The sequence below is a fragment of the Canis lupus genome, chromosome 1 (genome assembly GCF_003254725.2).
Source record: "Canis lupus dingo isolate Sandy chromosome 1, ASM325472v2, whole genome shotgun sequence".
NCBI lineage: Eukaryota > Metazoa > Chordata > Mammalia > Carnivora > Canidae > Canis > Canis lupus.
In genome coordinates, this window is record NC_064243.1 from 102,730,596 (window position 1) to 102,753,421 (window position 22,826).

Sequence of the window (22,826 nt, forward strand, 5' to 3'; positions counted from 1 at the left end):
CTTTGGAGCTTCCCTACACTGCTACCTCCTGACTGTGCCCCTTTCTAGCAGTGTGACCCTAGGCAAATCACTGAACCTTTCTGTGCCCCAGTCCCCAGCTGTAAAATGGGATCACAACATTGGGAGGATTAAATGACGTTATGGAGAGCTCTCTGCACAGTTCCTGGCAATGAGGAGATGCTAGGTTGAGTGTTAGCAACAGCAGTGGAGATGGTGGGCTTTCCTTCCGTACATAGTGTGGTGTGATGGGGGATGCAAAGGGTGCTGCAGAAGCCCAGGGGGGGCTGCTGAGGTCAGGGCAGGCTTCCTGGAGGAGGAGGGGCAGCTGGAGCTGAACCAGACCAGCAAGTTTGGCAGCCCGAGGTGGCCTGAAGGAGAGGGAGGAGTGTTCCAGGCCACATAACTGCCTGAGCCTCGGAGGGGAGGGGCAGCTGGCCAGGCCATGTACTGCTGGGCACATCCCAGGTGGTTCTCCAGGGAGCTGTAGGGAGAGGCATGAGGGTCCAACTTCTGCCACGCTGGGTCCTTATCCCATCCGTGCCACAAGTACCTTCTGAGCTTGGTCCTGCCTGGGTTGGGGTCTGCAGAGAGGAGCAGACCCCTTACTCTCTGTGAGGCAGGCAGTGCTGGGATTGGTGTCCACGGGCACAGAAGACAGAGGCTCAGAGTGGGGAGGCCACTAGCCCAAGGTCACAGTGGACCTGGGCCAGGTGACACAAATGCAGATCTGACAAAGACCAGGCCCCTTCTTCATGTGCAAATGTCCTCATATAGGCGTTCCATAGGAGTCAGGGACCTGGACTCCCAGGTCTGAGGGAGGAGGTGCTGGGGGCCAGGACTCCAGGGTCTGAGGGAGGAGGTGCTGGTGGACCAGGATCTGCAGAGTCTGAGGGAGGAGGGCAGGGCCCAGGGACAGGTGCCCTAGTCCCTGCCTTCAGGTGCTCTGAGGTCTGAAGCAGCAGGTGAGAAGGTGAGATCGAAACCAGAGCCTCCGCCCTAGTTCTAGGCCCACGGCCTCCTTCCTCCTTCTCTGGCCACAAAGGAGGCCCTCCCTTTCTTCAAACCATAGCAAGTGGCTCCCAAATACCAGTGGAGGCTCCCACCCCTGTACAGCGTGACTCAGTACATCCCGGGTGGAGGCAGTGAACCCTGGTCTTGGAGACTCACCAGGGCAACCAGCCACCTGAGAATCCTTTTCAACCCCTTGTCTGCCAACATAGTCAGTGCCTTTCATTAAGTGAGCTTTAGGACTCTGTGGGTCTGAGTCTGCTTCTGTCCCAAAACTCGGATAGCTTTGTCATTGGCGATTGGATTGTTTATTCTCTGGGTTGGAGGAGCCCCAGCAGCACACACAATTCCCCACTGGAGCCTGATCAGCTCAGATTCCCCATATATCATCTCTAAAAGCACCCCACCTCTTTCCTTCTCCTCCTTGCCAAACACACAGCTCAGCCCGACTCCCCAGTTGTAGGGTTTGCTGATGAATTCCTAGGATGGGGCTTAGGGGGTGGACAGTCACAGGCACAGGAAATAGGAGATATGGCAGTTTGGGGGGCAGATATAAATAAGGTGGGAGCTGGGTCTCAGGAAGATATACTTATTTACATCTGTGTTAATTAACTTAGTCATTCAAGTAATGGTTCCTGAGACCCCATGTGTGTCCCACTCTTTGCCCTCAAGAAGAGAGTCTAATTGGGGAAGTTGGGATGCCTGAGTGGCTCAGCAGTCAAGTGTCTGCCTTCGGCTCAGATCCTAGAGTCCTGGGATCAGGTCCCACATCGGGCTCCCTGCATGGAGCCTGCTTCTCTCTCTGCCTATGTCTCTGACTCTCTCTCTCTCTGTGTGTCTCTCATGAATAAGTAAAATCTTTTTTTTTTTTTTTTAAATTTTTTTTAAATTTTTATTTATTTATGATAGTCACAGAGAGAGAGAGAGAGAGAGAGGCAGAGACACAGGCAGAGGGAGAAGCAGGCTCCATGCACCGGGAGCCCGACGTGGGATTCGATCCCGGGTCTCCAGGATCGCGCCCTGGGCCAAAGGCAGGCGCCAAACCGCTGCGCCACCCAGGGATCCCGAATAAGTAAAATCTTAAAAAAAATTGGGGAAGTCCTTTTTTTAAGATTAAAAAAAATTATTTATTCATGAGAGACACAGAGAAGCAGAGACATAGGCAGAGGGAGAAGCAGGCTCCCCGTGGGGAGCCCGATGCAGGACTTGATCCTAAGACCTTGGGATCACAACCTGAGCCAAAGGCAGACGCTCAACCACTGAGCCACCCAGATTCCCCCAGTTGGGGAAATCTAATTGGATATCCAGTTGAGTGATAACTGGAGAGGGTTCTGAAGGATAAATAGGAGTTTCCCAAGGACAATGCAGCAAGGGATGACAGTCTAAGCATTAATAGTAGCATTTGCAAAGTCCCAAAGTCACATAGTAGCAAATACATGCCGACTTTGTTCCAAGCACGTTCTGAGCACTGGACAGACAAAAGCCCTGCCCTTGTGTTATTGTTGCCCTGGCGGGTGTGGTGGGAGACAGAAGGTAAACTGGTAAGCACATCCATGAGGAAGACTTGTGGTGCCATGGAGGACATAAAACCAAGGTGAAGAGATGGGGCTACTGAGGGCAAGCAGGTATAGTCACTTCAGAGAGGTAGTCAGGGCTGGCCTCAGTGAGGAGGTGGCATCTGAGCTTTGACCTGAATTTCAAGAATGAGTCAGGAATGCAGAGAGGGTTCTGGGCAGAAGGAATACCTTGGGGAGGCTGGCAGGTGAGGCCTGTAGGGTTGTGTCTGGCCAGAGCATGTCAGGCTGGAGACTGGCTACCAGGACTGTCACGGTGACAACTATGGCAATAGCAAACAAGAGGGTGGCCAAACTCCAGCGTGGGTGGATGGGGTCATCCTGAGCCTGAGTCTGGCTGGGGAGGTGTCACAAACTCAAGGCTGCCCTGAATGGGCTGTGGGGAAGCCCAGAGGAAGGGTGGGTGAGGTGTTTCCGTGCAGATCTGGGGATGGGCCTGCCTGCCCCAGAGCAGGCACTGTGACCCAAGGAGGGTGGGTCTGAGAACCCGCCAGGTGCCTGGCGGGGGAGGGGCAGAAGGGGGTGGGTAGGGAGGTTGAGAGCGAGGCTGTTTGTTCTCTGGGAGAGATGGAGGGTGGGTCAATTTCCTGAAACTGGGGGAGACTGGCCCTAGGGCTGGTGGGAGGGGGCTGGGCCTGGGGGCCCGGAGGGGGGGGGCAGCGAGTGGAAGGGACTCAGAGACTGGAGTTTAGGTCTTGGGTCAGACCAGGTGACTCAGTTTATTTGGGTCTCTTCCTCTAAAACAAACCTAAGTCCTAGCACCTCCCATAGGGCCAGTGGGGAGACAGGTGTGGAAAGACACGAAAGGTGCTTAGAATGGGCTCACAGCTCAGCCTCCATGAAAAATAAATAGAGCAATGAACCAGGAGATAAATGATGGAGCGACATCTGAGGAACAAGGGGTAGCTCTGCACACAACTGTTCCCCCAGTCCTGGGGTCCAGGGACCATCGCTTATTGGAGACGGCCATTCATTCATCCATCCAATGGTTATTAAGTGTCTACTCCACAGCAGGCACTGTTCTAGGGACCAGGGAATGCAACAGCCCCAAGCATGCCCTTGTGGAGTTTATATTCTGGTGGAAAACAAAATTTAAAAAAGTAAACTGTTTAGGGAAGCCTGGGTGGCTCATTAGGCTAAGCATCTGCCTTCAGCTCAGGTCATGATCCCAGGGTTCTGGGATCAAACTCTGAGTCAGGATGCCTGCTCAGTGGGCATTGCTTCTCCCTCTTCCTCTGCCCCTGCTTGTGAGTGTGCTCTCTCTCCTCACTCTCTCTCTCTCAATAAAGAGAAATCGTAAAAAGTAAACTGTTCAGAATGTTTGATGGTGACAGTGCCATGGAGGAAAATAAGGCAGAGAAGGGGTCCAGGGAGGGTCCAGTGGGTGTTTTGGGGGTTCTCATGAAAATTCATAGTGTGGTTGGAGTGATATTGAGGGAAGACCTGGAGGGAGTGAGCTGTGGGGACACCTGGGGAAGGATTTCTAGGCAGGGGCAACAGCCAGTGTAAAGGTCCTGAGAGGGGAGCTTGTCTAGTGTACACACAGCAAGGCTAGCACATTTGGAGCACAGGGGTTGAGGGCAGAGGGGTGGAACATGAAGTCAGAGAGATCATGAGAGCAGATTGTGGGTTCCCAGGGTAACTGTCAGGATTAGAGAGACAGAGAGGGCTATAGAAGTATTTTGGTCAATATATTTTTAAAAAATTGACATATAATTAACTGTCTTAAAGTGACAATACATTTAGTGCATTCTCAGTACTGTGCCACTATTCACCTCCAACTAGTTCCAAAACATTTTATCACCCCAAAATAAAGCCCCATACTTATTAGCAGCTACTCCCCATTCCTCTCTCTCTGAACTTGTGGACTGGCCCATCTGGACATTTCATACAAATGCAATCATACACTGCATGACCTCATGGTGGTTTGGAGGTTCATACATGTATTGATCAAATGTTGGAATAATTTCAGACTTAAAGAAAAGCTGCAAAAGGATACAGAGAACTCTCTAAATTACACCTAGAATCCCCAGAGGTTAACAGTGAATATAAACACCATATTATCCTTTCTCTCTATTTCTCTTTGTCTCTCACACACAGGTGTTTTTTTTTTTTTTTTTTTTTCTGAACTATTTAAGAGTCACTTGCAGACCTGATATCCCTATACTCCTAAGTACTTTAGGGCAGCCCGGTGGCTCAGCAGTTTAGCGCCACCTTCAGCCCAGGGTGTGATCCTGGAGACCCAGGATCAAGTCCCACGTCGGGCTCTCTGCATGGAATCTGCTTCTCCCTCTGCCTCTCTGTCTCTCATGAATAAATAATATAAAAAAAGAACTTTAAATGTATTTCCTAAGAACAGCAGTCAGATAGATGGAGATTGAGACAGAGAATGATTTTGGGCTGTAAGCCCCTGATAGGGAAAGCAGAGGGCTTTGCGGGAGAAGTCTCTCAGCACCTGGGACAGCACCCGATGGTTATCAAGAATTCAGGAACATCAACAGTGATAAAGAGGAGCATAGCCTACCTGGAGTCCAAAGAGAGTTTCTTAACACCTTGGGTGTGTCTGGGAACCAGGTGGGAGGTCCTCAGAGAAAGGAATTTGCATACATTATTTCCTGTATAATAACTACTTTAGCAGCCAGCAATGTTCTGGTACTTACTGTGTTAGGTCCTTCTTGTGAATGACTGTATGTCAACCTTCCAGACTTTACAGTGAGCTGGCAAACTATGGCCCATTGCTTATTTTTTGTAAATAAAGTTTTATTAGAACACAGCTAATGCTCATTTGTGTGCATCTTGTCTATGGTGGCTTTCCTGCTATAATGGCAGAATAGTTGCAGTAGGGACCATATGGCCCACGAGGACGAAATTATTTACTATCCTGTCCTTTGCAGAAAACCCTACCCTTAAAAAAAAAAAAAAAAAAAAAAAAAGAAAACCCTACCCTTGAGGTAGATGATATTAGAAAACAAAGGCTGAGAGGAAATGCTTTATTCAAAGCTGTGAGGACCAGAATCTGAATATACAGTGCCCATGTTTTCTCTCCTCTTCAGACCTCCTCCTTCTTTATTTTTATTATTTATTTATTTATATTTTTATATATTATTTATTTATTTATTCATGAGAGACACACACAGAGGCAGAGACACAGGCAGAGGGAGAAGCAGGCTCCATGCAGGGAGCCCGATGCGGGACTCAATCCCGGGGCTTGATCTTGGGGCTCCGGGATCATGCCCCGAGCCAAAGGCAGACGCCCAACCGCTGAGCCACCCAGGCGTCCCATCCTTCTTTATTTTTAATTATGGTAAAATGCACAAGACATAAAATTTACTCTCTTAATCATTTTAAAGTGTACAGTTCAGTGGCATTAAGCACATTCACACTGTTGTGCAACTAACACCACCATCCATGTCCAGAGCTCTTTTCATCTTGCAAAACTGAAATTCTGTGCCACAGAATTTCTGTGACTCATGAGAGTCACAGAAAGAGAGGCAGAGACATAGGCAGAGGGAAAAGCAGGCTTCTCACAGGGAGCCCAATGCAGGACTCGATCCCCAGATCCTGGGATCATGCCCTGAGTTGAAGGCAGACGCTCAACAGCTGAGCCACCCAGGTGTACCTGCTTCTGGTATTTTGAGGAACATTTTCCTAAGTATCTTTCTTTCCGAATGACTAATTACTCTCTTAGCATAAATTCTTACAATGGTGGGAATGGTGGGTTGGAAATATGCACAAATGGTTTTGCCATGAATTGCTGAACGGCCTTTTAGGAGGGTTGTACTAATTGTTACTTCCACCAGGAGGTACGAGTACCTATGTTACCACATCCTTGCCAACACTGGATGTTAGCATTGTTGTGACCTTGCCAATCTCATAGGTGAAAAATATCACCAGGTAATTATCCTAATGAGCATTTCTTTGATTCCTAGTAGGCCAAATAGTTTCATGTGTGTGTTGTCTACTTCTTTGCAAATTGTCCATTATACCATTTGCCTATGCTCTCCTTATTAGAGATTTGTTGTTGTTTTTTAAAGATTTTATTAGAGAGAGAGATAGATAGAGAATGAGCAGGGGGAGGGACAGAGGGAGAGGGAAAAGCAGGCTCCCCGCTGGGCAGGGACCCCCCCCCCCAACACAGGGCTCCATCTCAGGACTCCAGGATCATCACCTGAGCCAAAGGCATATGATTAAACGATGGAGCCACCCATGCACTCCTGTTTTTTCTTTTTAAAATTTCCTTTTAGGGATGCCTGGGTGGCTCAGTGGTTGAGCATCTGCCTTCAGCTCAGGTCGTGATCCCGCTGTCCCAGGATCAAGTCCCACTTTGGGCTCCCTGCCTGGAGCCTGCTTCTCCCTCTGCCTGTGTCTCTGTCTCTCTCTGTGTCTCTCATGAATGAATAAATAAAATCTTTAAAAAAATAAAATTTTCCTTTAGCCATATCTCTTGCTAGCCACCTTCCCATGCAACCCAACCTCCTACCATCCCAAACTTGTGTCACTCCTCAAGCAACTTGCCCCATGACTCCTAGCCTTTAAATATGCTGTCACACTTGTCTAGTTGTCCCTCTCCACTTGTTCCACTTGAAGAACTCCTACTCATCCTTCAAAACCCTATTTACATATCCCTTGCTCTGGGACCCTTCTCCTCACTCCTAGGCTGAGTCTCCAATCTCAGACCCTGGACCCACGGCTGTTGTGTTCACTTTGGGTGCCCTGTGTCTGGGAGGGCACACAGAACTCATAGTTTTCACAGCACTATGGAAACAGGCAACATCTGTCCAAGAGAAAAAATTTAGCCCCAAACTGCAAAAGCTGCAGACCCAAAGTGAGCACATTTCATTCTATGTCTACAAAACATCACATCAAATTTGTTGTCTAATCCAATATTCAAAAACCTCTTGGGGCATTTGGAAATAATTTATCAGGCAGATATTTCTTACCTCATAAGAATTCTCAAATATGTCTGTTGATTGCAGACAAACCTGATCGAATCATAAATCAACAGTTAGTTGTGGTCGAATGATTTCCAAAACAAAACTATAAAAAAATTTCAGTTCTTTTGAGTCAACTTTATTGTAGGATAATTTACATGCAACAAAATTCACTATTTTTTTAAAATTCTTATTTATTTATGATAGTCACAGAGAGAGAGAGAGAGAGAGAGAGAGAGAGAGAGAGAGAGGCAGAGACATAGGCAGAGGGAGAAGCAGGCTTCATGCACCGGGCGCCCGACGTGGGATTCGATCTCGGGTCTCCAGGATCGCGCTGGGCCAAAGGCAGGCGCTAAACCGCTGCGCCACCCAGGGATCCCAAAATTCACAATTTTTAAGAGAACATGCTAATAGCACGTTACAAATATATGTAGTCATGCATGTAACTGCCAGTAGGATTACCACAGAGACGATTTCAAAACCCAAGAAGTTACCTCTCTGGCAATCACTTCCTCCACCCTCTCTGCCCTGACAACTACCGATCTTCATTCTTTCACTACTGGGCTTGCTTTCCTAGAATGTCATATAACTGGAGTCATACTTGTCCTTCTTGTACTTCTGTGTCTGGCTTCTTTCACTCAGAATGATGCTTTAGCTACTCATCCAGGTTGTCAAAACTGCCAGCATTTCATTTCTTAAAAATTAAATAACGACTCATTCTATGAATTTATAATATCTTATCCAGGAGTCCAGGCCCCCAGGCCCTCCTCCCTCAGACCCAGGAGTCTAACGCCCTGATTTCCTCCTTCAGGCCCCCAGGAGTTTGGGAATCCCGAGGCCACTAGGTCCTGGCTTCCGAGTGTCGAAATTCTCAAGTTCTCCTGTAGTCCATGAGGAAGGTACTACTGGTGAGCACGCACGTCAGGTGGGAACAGGCTGATAAATCTGAAACGCGCAGAGGAGCGCAGCCTGCCAGCCGCAGCGCGGTGGCGGCGGAGCAGGTCTCTAACCCAGGCGCACCTGCCGAACGCCGGGAGCGGCGTGAACGTGACGTCATTGGAACAGTGCGCAGGCTCGGCCCCTGCCCCGCCTCCAGCGCGCGGCCCCGCCCACGGCCGCGGAAATCCCAGGCCCGGCCGCCGCGGCGCCGAGGCCCGCCCTCGTGGGCCCCCGCTCCCGGCAGTCCACGCCCCGCCCCTCTCGGAAGCCTCCGCCCGGAGCAGAGCTGGTCCTTCCCCACGTGGGAAGCCGGCCGTGAGCTCCTCGGAGCGACCAGGCGGCAGGTCTCCGGTGGGCTCGGCGTCGGACCCCCGCTCCTGCCCGGCATGAACCGCTACCTCCTACCGCTGTCTGTGCTCGGCACGGCGGTGGGTGGCGCCGTGCTGCTCCGGTGAGTGCGCGCGCCGGCGGGCGGGCTGGCCCCCGGCAGGTGGGCGGAGGGCGGGAGAGAGGCCGCCCCGGTGGTCGCCAGCCTAGGGCTGGTCCAGGCAGCGTGGGGGGCACACCTAGGAAGGGCCGAGAGGGCAGGTCACGGCCCAAGGTCACCCCGAGGGCAGGGGCGGGCCCGGGCCCTTGCAAGTCTGCTGGTCCAGACTTCCGCGCTTGTCAGTGTGACCGAGTACGTCCTGCAGACTTGTAATGGGCAGGCCCCATGCGTCACACGTGGCCCCGGTGCAGGGAAAACGCAACCCACCCAAGCTCTCGTTATCCGCAGAGATGCAAACCGAATAGCCCAACTCTGAAGAAAGGATTGTATTGCATGGGATATATGCATAATTCGTGTCTTTCCTAGGCTAATTCCCCCCGCAAAAACCCCACAGAAAACCCAGCTCCCCAATATTCTATAGCAGCACTGATTGGTGGACCTTCTGCGGCAGGACCGCAGGACCTTCTGCGCTGATGGAAGTGTTTCACATTTGTGCTGTCCATTATGATAGCCATCGCCTGTGGCCACTGAGCGCTCCAAGCTGCTGTATGAGGCCCACAGTTAACAATATTGTATTGTACTGTGCACTTAAAAACTTAAGAGGGTGGAGCTCGTGTTAAGTGTTCTTACAGCAGTAAAAGAAAAATATGTAATTTTATTACATATGTAATTTTATTATGGTTACACAATACAAGAGATAGGCTGGGAGGCCTGAAAGTAATTGGAATATTGAAGTACTCTTTTTTTTTCTTTTTAAAGATTTTATTTATTTATTCATGAGAGACACAGGCAGAGGGAGAAGCAGGCTCCTTCTAGGGAGCCCGATGTGGGACTAGATCCCAGGACACTGGGATCACAACCTAAGCCAAAGGCAGATGCTGAACCACTGAGCCACCCAGGTGTCCCTCTTTTTTTTTTTTTTTTTTTTTTTTTTGGGCATGAAGCATAGACTGTCATCTCTGAATAATTACCTTTGCCTTCCCTGTGATGAGGCTTCATTGCGAACTTGTTGCTCCTGATCTGATAAAGTCTTTTTCACGGGGTTGGCCCATATCTTGTTATTTATAATTCATTACACTCCAGCTCTGTAATAGTAACTAGGTGTTTTTGAAAGTTCTAGAAAATGGAGATAATTCTTTTGCAGATGGAAATAATTTTCCCTTATAATAAAATTCATCAGGTTTGGTTTATCGTTATTCATACTGTTGACTTTCAGGGCTGACAAAGCTGAAAATAGTAACAATAAGAAAGTGACAGCATGGGATAGGCAGAATGAAAGGTAGCTGAATGTCCTGGAGGAAAAGTATGGCTATTTATTTTTAAATAATTTAAAGTAAAAAAATTGGCTCTGGAAGGCTGGCGGTCTCTATGTTGCACAGGGCCCTTCTGTCATATGGAAGTGGCATTGCCTACTTGGTCAGTCCCCTACTGGTGACATTCGCTTGTTTCCAGTATTTGGCCTCTGGGGAATGTGGGTAAAGGGTAAGACCCCCCCCCCCCCCCCCCCCCGCAAAGATGTGCATGTCCTAGTGCTAGAAACTGTGAAGGTCTTCCCTTACCTGTTACAGGGGATTTTGCAGGTGCCATTCAGTTAAGGACCCTGAGATGGGGAGGTGATCCTGGGTTGTCCAGATGGGAACCCAGCATGATCACCTTGGTCTTTAGAGTCAGTGACCTGAAGGCCCTGCTGACTCTGGAGATGGAGGAGGAGGGGCCTCTAGGAGCTGGAAAGGTCACGGACCGGCCTCTCCCCTAGAGCCTCCAGGAGGAGCATGGTCCTGCTGAGACCCTAGCCTTATCCTAGTGAGACTTGTTTTGGACTCCTGCCTGCAGAGCTATTGATTACCCGCACATGGTTTTTACCCACCCAGCTTGTGGTAATTTGTTACAGCAGCCATGGAGACCAATACAGTGGGTCTTTACAAAGTAATGATTGTCATGTTGTGGCACCTCCTCGCACAGGGCTGTGCTGAGCCTTTGCCTGTACCATCACACTGGCCCCCACGGAGTTATGAGATGTCCTTCTCATCTGTCCTTTGGGGGAACACAAGCTCAGTGGGGTCATTTGCTCAAGATCATTAACAGGGGCATGTGTGGTGGGGGTGCAGACAGAACTGATGATTGTTTCTTATCTTCAGAGACTACATTGCGGGCGGGGCCTGTCCCAGCAAGGCCACCATTCCTGGGAAGACCGTCATTGTGACTGGCGCCAATACAGGCATTGGGAAGCAGACGGCCTTGGAGCTGGCCAGAAGAGGTGCTTTTTCTGCTGAGGCTTGGCGTGTGAGGTTTGGGATGGAAGGTTTGGTTTCCTGGGGGATATTAAGGTTGCCCCAGTTTGGGCTGCACAGGGCAGGAGCCAGATTTATGCCAGCCTGCGCCAGAAAGGCTGGTGTCCCTGAAAGAGGCAGGGGAGACTCTGGGTCTCAGAGGGGGCTGCGGACACTCAGCGGTTGTTGGTGTTGATTTTTCTCTCTGTGTTGGCCCTCCTGATGGCGGGGCTGGGGCTGGGGTTAGAGATTGTGGAACAGAATCAGGTTTCAGTCTCTTCCAGGCTTACTACTCAGGTGTTTTGTTGAAGGCCCTTTAATTTGGGTTCATTCAGTGTTTTTCTCACAGTGGGAGTGGGGTTATGGAGGAAGTCCATGGAAGAGGAGGAAGGGTGCCCTTCTAGGCACACTAAGATCTCCTTCAAAGTTGGAATCAGTGGATTACCTGTTGGATCAGGCACCAGACAAGAAGTCAAGGATTTCGGTTTGAGCAGCAAGGAGACTAGAGCTGCCACCAGCTGGGGCGGGATGGCCGTGGCAGGGCAGGTGCAGGAGCTGGGGGAGGTGGGAAATGTTCTTTGGGCTTGACAGTTTGGGGTGGCCTAAGGAATTGGTCCTGATGGGCTGAGCCAGAGCTGCCCGTCCACCCCTCAGGTCAGAGCGGTGGGGGCTGTGATGATCGACAATCCCCACCACCCTGTGGGCTTTCCCCAAGGAAGGGGCACGTGCTCCGCTGTCCTGGGGGCCGGGTAGCAACTGAGGATGAACAGATCTGGGGTCAGATGAGTTCCCTCGTGGACCGTGTGAGGGGCAGTGGGGTGTGTAGGAGGCAGCTGGGCCCAGTGGTAGGCAGGCAAGCCACATGGGTCCATGTGGTCAGTGTTGTGGCTGCCTGTCCTCCTCCAAACCCTGGTTCTTCTCACTTCTCTAATTTTTTTTTTAAAGTTTTTCTTTTATGGCCATATTAGAATTTATTATTTTTATTTATCTATTTTTTAAAATTTTTATTTATTTATGATAGTCACACAGAGAGAGAGAGAGAGAGAGAGGCAGAGACACAGGCAGAGGCAGAAGCAGGCTCCATGCAATGGGAGCCTGATGTGGGATTCGATCCCGGGTCTCCAGGATCACGCCCTGGGCCAAAGGCAGGCGCCAAACCACTGCGCCACCCAGGGATTCCCATATTAGAATTTAATGCACACATCACATAATTCGCCCACGTAAAGTGCACACTCTAGTGGCATTTAATGTATTACTAGAGTTGTATGAACGTTGCCAATCGTTTTTGATGAAAATGTTTTCATCAAAAGGACAGCTTGGTCCTCTGAGAGGTCACCCTGGTTCCCACCCCTCCCAGGGACCTCCTGTGGATCGGCCTGTTCCAGGTATTTCATAAACACGAAATCCTGCACCACATATCTTTTTGTGACTGGCACATTTTATGAGCACATTTATGAGGTCCACCTATGTTATACCATGTGTCAGTGTTTTGTTCTATTCCGTGGCCGAGTAGCATTCCAGGCTCTGGATGTAACACCTTGTTCATTTCTGCTCAGCAGCTGATGGACACAGGGGTGGTTTCCATATTTCGGCTGCCGTGAACAGCGCAGCTGGGGGCTCGTGTGTACACACTCTTGAGCAGACCTGTGTTTTCATTTGTGTTTGTTCTCTGTACTGGGCGAGGATTGAAAAATTAGTTTTTTCCTATCCCGGGCTTCCAGGAGGCAACATCATTCTGGCCTGTCGAGATATGGAGAAGTGTGAGGCAGCGGCAAAGGAGATTCGTGGGGAAACCCTTAATCACCGTGTCAGTGCCTGGCACCTGGACTTGGCCTCTCTCAAGTCCATCCGAGAGTTTGCAGCGAAGATCATTGAAGGTAGGCGGGAGGATGCTGGCCTTGTGGGGCGAGGTAGGTCCTGGGCGGACACAAGTCCTAGAGTGTGGTGCTGGTAGACCATGGCCCATGTTTGTGGACGGGTGCAGATTTCTACAGGTGACGATTATACATTCTTATATTTTCTGACCTTCTCATGTGAACATATATTACGTTTCAACCATTTACATAAATGGTTGAAAGAAATTAAAAGAGTATTTCTGGATATGTGAATACTGTATGGAATTCAAATATCAGCATCTGTAAATAAAGTTATTGGCACACCGGCGACAGCAGAGTTCAGAGGGACAGGCTGTATGACCTGCAAAGCCAAAAAATCTAGTCTGGTCCTTTATAGGAGAAGTTTGCTCTGTGGGATCCCTGCACTGTAGGAAGACGCACTCCTTCGGCATTAGCTCCTACAGGATGCAGAGGCCCAGGTGAGGCCAGATGTGCAGGCAGCTGGAGGGTGAGTTAGCTGGGTGAAGGCGGCGGCAGTGCTGACTTAGCCAGCAGTTCCGAAGTGTCCTGGCTCTCATGGGTGATGGGTGATTCCCGGGACACAGAGAGGAGTCAGAGTCAGGCTCTGCACCCACAGCCTGGTGAGGGATACGATGTGGGATAGCACAGAGTACCTGGAACTCCCACTGACCTTGTTGGGTGTTTCTTTTTGCTGATCCAGGGATTAGGCAGGCCTTTTTCTGCACTTCGTCACACAGGTGACTCACTTTCATTTCATGTCCCACCAGATGTTTTCAGAACTGGCTCACGTCTTTATGTTTTCGAACAGGAATAACATTTACAGGATTAAACATTCAGAAAGGACAAATGGTGATTCAGCCAAACACCTCCCTGCCGCTAGCTACCAGATGCTTTCCTTAGATGTGTCCAGTGTCCTTGTGTGTCCTTTTGGACACGGTTTGTGCATTTATAAAGCAAGCAGGTGTATGTACCTATATACCTCCCCTTGGCTTGCTTGCTTATTTATTTATTTATTTAGAGCGAGTGAGCAGAAGTGGAAGGGGAGGCGGGGGGGGGGGGGTGGAGGAGGGGGGAGAGAGAGAGAGAGAGCGAGCGCGAGCGCGAGCGCACAAGAACCTTAAGTAGGCTCCATGCCCAGCACAGCCCAGTGTGGGACTCCATCTCATGATCCTGAGATCATGACCTGAGTCGAAACCAAGAGTCAGAGGCTTAACCGACTGAGTCACTCAGGCGCCCCTTTCTTGGCTTTTTTATACAACCAGAGCCTATTGCATGTGTGGTGCTGTGGTGCTTTTTCTCTCCTACTCTACCAGCAAGTTCTAGTGTTATCTTTTATCCAGAGGGGGAAACTGAGTCACAGAGAAGCTGTGTGACTTGACCAGGGTCCTGCGCTGCTCAGGATAGAGCTGGGGGTTTGAACTGTCGTCTTGACAATTCTAGAGCTTGGTTTCCTGATGGCTGTGTGACTCCCTCCACCTTCAAATAAAGCCAGAGGCTCTGTTTACTAGGTGCTAGATAACTAGTGTGTTATCCCCGCTGTTCCCAAAAACCACTGTGAGAGTGTCACAGGTTCCACTGTGTTCCCTCAGAAGATGTGTTGGAGTCCTAACCCCCAGGACTCAACGCGAGACCTGATTGGAAGAGAGGGTCTGTACGGAGGTGATGAAGTGGAAATGAGGTCATCGGGGTGGGCCCTCATCCAATGACTGGTGTCCTCAGAGGATGGGGAAATCAGGACGCAGGCAGATGCGAAGGAAGAGGCCGGAAGATAGTGGCCAGTCACCTGTGAGCCCAGGAGAGAGCCTGGCACAGATTCTTCCCTCACTCCTTGATCCTTGGGAAGAAACAGCCCTGAGATACTTAACCCTGCACTTCCTGCCTCCATAACTGGGACACAACAGGTTCAAGTGGCCTGTCATGTGATAGTTTGTTATGGCAGCCCTGGTTAACTGATATGGGGAGGAAGGTGCTGTTTTTCATCCCATTTTACTGACAAGGAAAGGGAAGCTCGGAGAGGGACGGTTGCTTTGCCTGTGAAGCGGCCAGGGTCTGGGATGGGGGGCGGTGCTGGCTTTAGATAGGGATCTGTTTTGTTCAGTTTTGGAGGCCAGAAGTCTGAGATCACAGTCTCAGGAAGGGACCAGGAGATCCTTTCTGCTTCTTTCAGCTTCTGGCAGTGGCTGTTGGTCCTCAGTGATCCTTGGCTCATCGATACATCATGGCCTCTGTTTCCCCATGGTCCTCAGTCCCTGTCCTGCTGCATTAGGGCCTACGCTGTGACCTTATCTTAACTTCTTTACTTTTTGCAAGGACTGTTTCCAAAAACAGGTTGCATTCCCAGGCTCTGGGTGGGCCTGAATGTTTTAGGACAGTTCAGCTCAGTGCAGGGGTTGTTTTACACCAATTGCGCTGGTGCTCCAGGCAGGCATGCGACTGACATACCTGCCCTCACCCCTGTCTCCTAGAGGAGGAGCAAGTTCATATCCTGGTCAACAACGCGGCCGTGATGCGGTGCCCCCACTGGACCACCAAGGACGGCTTTGAGATGCAGTTTGGTGTTAACCACTTGGGTGAGGCCACAGGCTGAGGGCTATGTGGTGTCTGTATGGGCCTGGGATGTAGGCAGGGTCCCCAGTGGGCCAGGCACACTGGGGTCCTCCTCCACTCTCCAGGGCAGCTAGGTGTGGGGCCACCTGGCAGTTCAGGGAATTGCCTCCTCATTGCTGGATGCTCCATTAGTTCTTTGGCTCCTCCGTCCATCTCTTGGTCTCTTGACCCTTCGTCTGTCCTGTAGTCTGTCTGCCTGTCAATTACTCTGTATACCTGTTGTCACCCTACATGTAACTGGAATTCTGTTAGTAAGGGTGTGGGGTGGGGTGGGGACAGATATCAGGTGGGCACCAATCACTGGATCAGGGCCCACCCTCATGACTTCATTTTCACTATAAAGACCTCTCTCCAGATACGGCCACGTGCTGAGGTCCTGGAAGGTCATAATGCACATGACCTGATGGAGCTGCAAGGGAGTCTGGGAAACATAGTCTTTCACTGGGCAGTCCTGTACACAGCCAAACATTCTGTTGAAGGAGAAAGGGAGGCAGACCGTCCCCTAGCTGACCTCACAGGGTTCTAAGAGGGCCTTACCTCTGGGGCTGGGTCACTCTTTGCTGCGGGGCTATTCTGAGTGCTGTAGGATGTTTAGCAGCATCCCTAGCTGCCTCCCTGGATGCCAGGAACACCGCCTCCTCTCTCTGCAGTTATGATGAACAAAACTCTAGACATTGCCAGATGTCCCCTGGGGGAAAGAACTGGCCCCTGTTGAGAGCCGTGGGTTATCGGGAGGGTCAAAGAAGGTAATGTTCTCAGTACGATCCTCTGCACCAGGTAAGAATTCAGTGACAATTTTCTTTTTTTGTTGTCCTTCACCCAGGTCACTTTCTCTTGACAAACTTGCTGCTGGACAAACTGAAAGCCTCAGCCCCTTCACGGATCATCAACCTCTCATCCTTGGCCCACGTTGCAGGACACATAGACTTTGATGACTTGAACTGGGAGAAGAGGAAGTATGACACCAAAGCGGCTTATTGCCAGAGTAAGCTGGCCGTCATCCTCTTTACCAAGGAGCTGAGCCGGCGGCTGCAGGGTATGTGTGTGTGAGCCTCGCTGGCCTTCCTCTTCCTCTAGCTCTGAGCCTGGGACAGTCCTGCTATGACCCTGGACCGATGGAAGGTCAAGCATCAGTCCCAGAACAGAGCAGGTGGATGTGTGAAACACATACCACCATGTTCGGTGGTGCCTGAAGCAGACATCACTCATCAGTCGTGGCATCCTTCCCTGCTCATCCCACACAGGCATCTAAGTCATTGGTGCTCTAGGCTAGTGATTCTCAACCATGGGTGATGTGGATGCCCCGGGGACATTTGGCAGTATCTGAAGATAGTTGTGGTCCTCGCTTCAGGGAGTGGAGGTGGGGTGGGTGTTGCTACTGGCAGCTAGCTGCTCAGCAGGATCAAGAATGATCTGACCTCAGTGTGCACAGAGCTGGAGTTGAAAGGTACCCTTTGCCCTGCTCCTCAGAGAGCATCCGTGGACCCGCAATGTCAGCTGGGCTGGGAGCTTGTCACCACTGCAACATCTCAGACCCCACCCCGACCCACTGCTTCAGATTCCCTGGGGGTGGGTGGAACCTAGCGGTTTGGGTGTCTCAAGTGCTCCGGGTGATTTTTACATACGCTCAGGTTTGGGAGGCTCTGCTCTGGGCAGTCATGCAACAGAGCTGCAATGCAAGATGAAACCCCTCAATGTGGAAGTTTCAGAGCAAGAGGGTGCTGTGGGTTCAAAGGTAGGACATGGCACAGTACTGGGTAGCCCTAGAGCTGAGAATGGGCAACGTCAGCTTTCCAGGTGGGGTGTGAACCTGACGTTTGCCCACTCCCTCATCCCTCCTCTTCTCTCCCTAGGCACAGGCGTGACTGTCAATGCACTGCACCCTGGTGTGGCCAGGACAGAGCTGGGCAGACACACAGGCATGCACAGCTCTGCCTTCTCCAGTTTCACACTCGGTAAGAACCCTCCTGGCCTGGGGTCCCTTAGCGGAGCCCCTGCCCTCTCAGCTCAGGGCCTAGGACTCTCTTCAGTATATTAGTCAGGGTTCTATAGAGAAACAGAACAAATAGGCTGTATATAGATGCTTGGAGGGATTTGTCATGAGGGATTGGCTCATGCATTTATGGAGGCTGAGAAGTCCCATGATCTGCCATTTGCATGCTGGAGGCCTGAGAAGATGGTGGTGCTGTCCCAGGCCAAACTGGTATCCCAGTCGAAACCCAAAGGCTTGCAAACCAGGGGAGTGATGGTGTAGGTCCCAGCCCGAAGGCCAGGAGCACTGATATCCGAGGGCAGGAGATGGATGTTTCAGCTTGAGCAGAAAGAGGGGTAATTCGCTATTCCTCCGCCTTTTTTTCTGGTCTCACCCTCAGCTAAGAGCATGGTGGCTTCCCATATTGGTGAGAGCAGATCTCTTTCCTCGGTCTACTGATTCCAACACTGATCTCTTCTGGTCACATCCTCATGGACACGCCCCAGAGGAAGGCTTTGCCAGCTTTTTGGCTCCCCTTGGCTCAGTCAAATTGATACAAAACTAATATCACACTCAGAGACTACATGAGCGGCTTTGCTCTGCCCCCTCCCCTGTATCTCCTGGGATGCCAAGCATGAGTCTACATGTGTATTCAGCCTAGTGGCCTCAGAATAGCCCCAGGAAATAGGCTAGATGCTGTTTGATAAGAAATTGAGTCCCAGAGGAGGGGATTATGGAGCTGCTTCCTGGTTGTGCTTGGGGCGACTCCACCTTCACCCCAAACAAACTGTGCCACCTGGGGAAGCAGCCTCACCACTTAGGTCCTTAGTTGCCTTAACAACACAGGAGGGCCATCCTAGTGCCCTCCTCACACTTACTGGGAGGATGAGATGGGCCTTAAAATGGCCAGCCCAGGGCCTGACCAGCTTTTTTTTTTTTTTTTTTTAATATAAAAAAAATTATTCATTCATGAGAGACAGGCAGAGAGAGAAGCAGGCTCCATGCAGGAAGCCTGACGGACTCGATCCCGGGTCTCCAGGATCACACCTTGGACCGAAGGTGGCACTAAACCGCTGAGCGCTGAGCCACTCAGGCTGCCCCACCTGACCAGCTTTAAACTGAATAAATAATTAGAGCTTTATTTTTTATTTTATTTTTTTATATAAATTTATTTTTTATTGGTGTTCAATTTACCAACATTAATTAGAACTTTAGAACTAGTATTTGTAATCCTGAAAATCATTTACTGGGTGGTTGCCAGATAGCAAGGATTTTAAGCTGAGCCTGGCCCCAGAGACATTTAATAAATAAAAGCTATTTTAAAGCAAGGTGGGATAGGGTAAGGACTCAGAGATGACTGAGCCTCCATTTGCCTGGGGAAAAGCTGGGGAGGCTTGCTGGAAGAGGCCCCATTTGGGCTGGTCTCTATGTCTGGAGGGATTTGGCTGGGCAGTGCCAGGGAAAGGAGCTCCTGGTGGAGGGAACCTCAGAGGCACAGGCCTGGAGGTGGGCTGTGTGGGACTGCAGTGTCACCTCTGGCCTCTGGGCCCCAGGCAACCCTGGGGTGGGGGTGGGGGTGTTGGGGGGAGAGTAGGGCGTTCATGTCCTCCTCCCTGAACGTGTGTGGACTGAATGCTCTGTGGGCTGATTGCAGGGCCCATCTTCTGGCTGTTGGTCAAGAGCCCCCAGCTGGCAGCCCAGCCCAGCACGTACCTGGCCGTGGCAGAGGAATTGGAGGGTGTTTCTGGAAAGTACTTTGATGGACTCAAAGAGAAGGCTCCAGCCCCGGAAGCTGAGGATGAAGAGGTAGCCCAGAGGCTTTGGGCTGAAAGTGCCCGCTTGGTGGGCTTGGAGATGTCAGGTGTTTCCTCAGTGAGGGGGCAGCCCCTCCCTAAATAATCTCAGGGAGCAGGTGTGAAAACCACGTGGGAGGCGGAGTACCAGGATGGAGCCGCAAGGCCAACCCAAGCTGGCTGCTCTGTCTGCAGCGTCCTCTGGGTGGCAGTGTTGCCCACGGAACGCTGACCGAGATGCCCACGTCACCCTCTAGGTGGCAGTGTAGTTTGTGCGAGCCTCAAGACTACTGCTGTCATGCCCAGAGGGTCCTCTAGGAGGCAGTATTGCCCAAAGAACGCTGGTTGCCATGCCCACGTCACGCTGGTAGGGATCAGTAGCTGCCCTTTTCTTCTCAGGCAGTGGCAGGTGCGCATCTGGCCGTCAGACACCTGCCTTGAGCGTGGAACTGGGAATCGCTGAGGGAGGAGGCCGCTCCGGTGTGGCCGTGTCAGGAGGGCCACTGGTGGCCACGGTGCAGACCTGTGTGGCCATTGGGAAAGTTGTCTGCCAGACCCAGTCAGGTTCATGGTTACCTGTGGGACCGTGCACACCCTCAGTCGCCTCTCTGAGCCTCGGTTTCTCCCACTGTGAATGTGCAGAATAACCTGACTACCTCACAGGACAGCATGGTGATGAATGAGTTGTCGCCTGGCTGGATCAGTGGCAGCTGTGCGTTCCTTGCTGCTGAATGTTCACTTACATGTGCCATACCCTGGCCGAGCTGCCGGAACACCCCTGAGGACAGGCCCGCACAGATGCCAGTCCTCGGGACAGCTGTGCGGCTTGGGTGACAGAAACGGGGCTGGCACTCAGCTCCTGCACAGACCTGGGGCGGGGTGGGGGGGGGGGAGGGCCTGCCAAAAAGCTCAGTAATCAAGATACAAATACTTTAACATTAAAAAACCCGTACCATTTGAGATACTTGTGGACGCCAGGGATACTGTTCCATGTCCTAGGGTATGCAGTTCAGCAGCAAATGGCCCTTCCCCAAAATGGCCCTTCCCCAAATGCCAAAAGTGCCGAGGAAGGGGAGTTGAAGACGGCTCAAAGCTTTATAAATACACTTTTCTTTTTGCTACCACATCAGACCACAACAGCCAAAGGATATGTTTGGGATGAACAGACTCGGGTGGGCACCTTCCAGCCTGGAGCCCAACGATCCCACCTCCCCCTCTCCATGCCTTCTGACCTCCAACTGTGGGCAGGACCCAACCACTCACTTCCAGTGAAAAGAACAGAGTGAAGCTGACGGAATGTCTGATTCTGGGATTAGGTTACTGCCGGGCATCTGTACTGCTAGCATGTACTGCCTTGTTGCAATAGTGCTGTGAGCCACCCTCTGGGGGGCCCGAGAGCTGGGGCAGCCAGGAGGTGAGAACCCCTGGAGCCTGTCCACCACAGGGATACACATACATGCACAGCACACATACATAGATCACATGCATGTGCATATCCTTATACAATGTGTGCATTTCTTACTGTGGGATCAGGGAAAAACTAGTTTGAGAAATACTTCTACTGATAGTACAGTAGTCTGAGAGTAACCTCGAAACCTCTGGTTCTCTAAATATGTATAGGATTCATCTGGAGGGACACCTGGGTGGCTCAGTGGTTGAATGTCTGCCAGGACCCTGAGATCGAGTCCCACATCAGGCTCCCTGTGAGGAGCCTGCTTCTCCCTCTGCCTATGTCTTTGCCTCTCTCTGTGTATCTCTCATGAATAAATAAATAAAATCTAAAAAAAAAAGAAAAAGATTGTCTGGAGGTCATGGTATTTACTACATAACAAAAATACAATGATCAAAATCAAGAAAATAATAATGGTGCTAATGTCTGATATCAATCTATAGACATTGAAATTTTATCAATGGCAATGTCTTTTATAGCAACCCCCACCCCCCACCAAACCCCACAAAATTATTTTCTGAGCCAGTATCCAACCTGGAATCACACTTTGCGTTAGTTAGCATGTCTCCATAACCTGCTTTAAATTGAATGGTCTTTCTCTTTCATGAGTTGGATACTTCTGAAGAGTCCTGGCCAGGTGTTTTATAGAAAGTGCTTCAATTTGGGTTTGCCTGTGACTTCATGATTAATTTAGGCTATGTGTTTTTGGTAATACCACAGGAGTGATGCTGGGTCCTTCAAGATGCCTTATGTCGTCAGGAGACGTCCCATCATCGGTGACATCAGTAATGACAGCCTTGGGCTGGCAGAGGCACACAGGGCACAGAGCCTTGCTGCCCCTGGGCACGTGGCTCCCTGCTCCTCCACCTGCTCACCCAGCCGGGAGCTCCTGCATGGGCTCTCTGCTCACCTGTCGTCCACAGTTTGGGTGGGTCTCTCAATCAGGGTCCCGTGTCTGCATATCTGGGTAGTGGGCACATGGATGTGATTCAAGCAAGACCAACCAGACCTTCTTGATTTTGCATCTTGGTGGGGCTTACACCAAGAACAGTAACTTTTGTTCCAAATACGTCTGTGGGCTTCTGTGTGTTCAAGCTTTGCGGGGCTGCTGTAATAGATGGCCATAAACTGGGTGGCTTCAACAATGCACACTTACTCTCTTCACGTTCTGGACATCAGAAGCCTAGAATGGGTCCTAGGGCGAATGTCAAGTGTCAGCCAGGGCTGTGTTGCTTCTGGATTCTCAATGGGGAGAATGCTTCTTGTCTCGACCAGCTCCTGGGGGCGCCACATCCCTAACCTCCTGGCCCTTCCTCTGTCTGCAGGGCCAGCCACCTTGGACCAAGTCCTCACACTGCCATCTTTCTCCCTCTTCCCCTCTTTTAAGGACCCTGGTAATGCCATTTGGCCTGTCTGGTGATCCAAGATCACCTCTCACCTCTACGTCAGCTGGTGAGCCACTGAATCCCATCGGCTACCTTAATTCCCCTTTGCCATGCAAAGTAATAGGGTCTGGGAATTAGGATGTGGACCTCTTTGGGGCAGCCACTGTTCTGCCTACTACACCATCCTCTTCAAAACCTGCTTCCTTAGCTTTTCTCGGGTGTGAACTGCCCGGGATATCATTCATCAATTCCTTGCCGCTTCTATGAAGCAGAATCAGCGTCACTGGGGTTGCTTTGCTTCAGGCAAGTCAAATGAAGTGAGTGGATGTTACCACTAACTCCCCACTACTTGCTTTTTAAAAAGTCCTGGTTGTGGAGTGGGTGAGGGCGCCTGAGTGGTTCAGTTGGTTAAGCATCTGCCTTTGGCTCAGTTCATGATCTCAGGGTCCTAGGATCGGGTCCTGTGTTGGGACCTCTGAATAGCAGGGAGCCTGCCTCTCCTTGTCTCTCTGTCTCTCCCCTCCACTCATACTCAATCTCATTCTCTCTCAAAT

At 50.8% G+C, this 22,826-nt stretch overlaps 1 protein-coding gene across 6 annotated transcripts; it reads left to right on the top strand.

The window, feature by feature from the left end:
• The first annotated feature begins 8,625 nt into the window (after nucleotides 1-8,625).
• RDH13 (retinol dehydrogenase 13) lies at nucleotides 8,626-22,036 on the top strand. Of its 6 annotated transcripts, none has more exons than XM_049106535.1 (7): nucleotides 8,626-8,903; nucleotides 11,078-11,222; nucleotides 12,931-13,086; nucleotides 15,533-15,635; nucleotides 16,496-16,708; nucleotides 17,526-17,627; nucleotides 21,608-22,036. In XM_049106535.1, exons 1-7 carry the CDS (start codon nucleotides 8,839-8,841, stop codon nucleotides 21,856-21,858), a joined length of 1,035 nt encoding a protein of 344 aa, XP_048962492.1. In that variant the 5' UTR covers nucleotides 8,626-8,838; the 3' UTR covers nucleotides 21,859-22,036. The 6 variants fall into 6 exon arrangements, with proteins under 6 accessions (XP_048962492.1, XP_025279726.3, XP_025279724.3 ...); XM_025423939.3 differs by having other exon boundaries at nucleotides 8,633-8,903; nucleotides 11,078-11,196; nucleotides 15,531-15,635; XM_049106564.1 differs by lacking the exon at nucleotides 21,608-22,036 and adding an exon at nucleotides 19,299-21,229 and having other exon boundaries at nucleotides 8,634-8,903.
• The last annotated feature ends 790 nt before the right edge of the window (nucleotides 22,037-22,826 follow it).

Coding starts and splice junctions, on each gene's coding strand:
- RDH13 (XM_049106535.1), top strand. CDS start 8,839: ATGAACCGCTACCTCCTACCGCTGTCTGTGCTCGGCACGGCGGTGGGT. Junction 8,904..11,077: donor GGTGGCGCCGTGCTGCTCCG/GTGAGTGCGCGC, acceptor TCTTATCTTCAG/AGACTACATTGCGGGCGGGG. Junction 17,628..21,607: donor CTTCTCCAGTTTCACACTCG/GTAAGAACCCTC, acceptor GTAATACCACAG/GAGTGATGCTGGGTCCTTCA.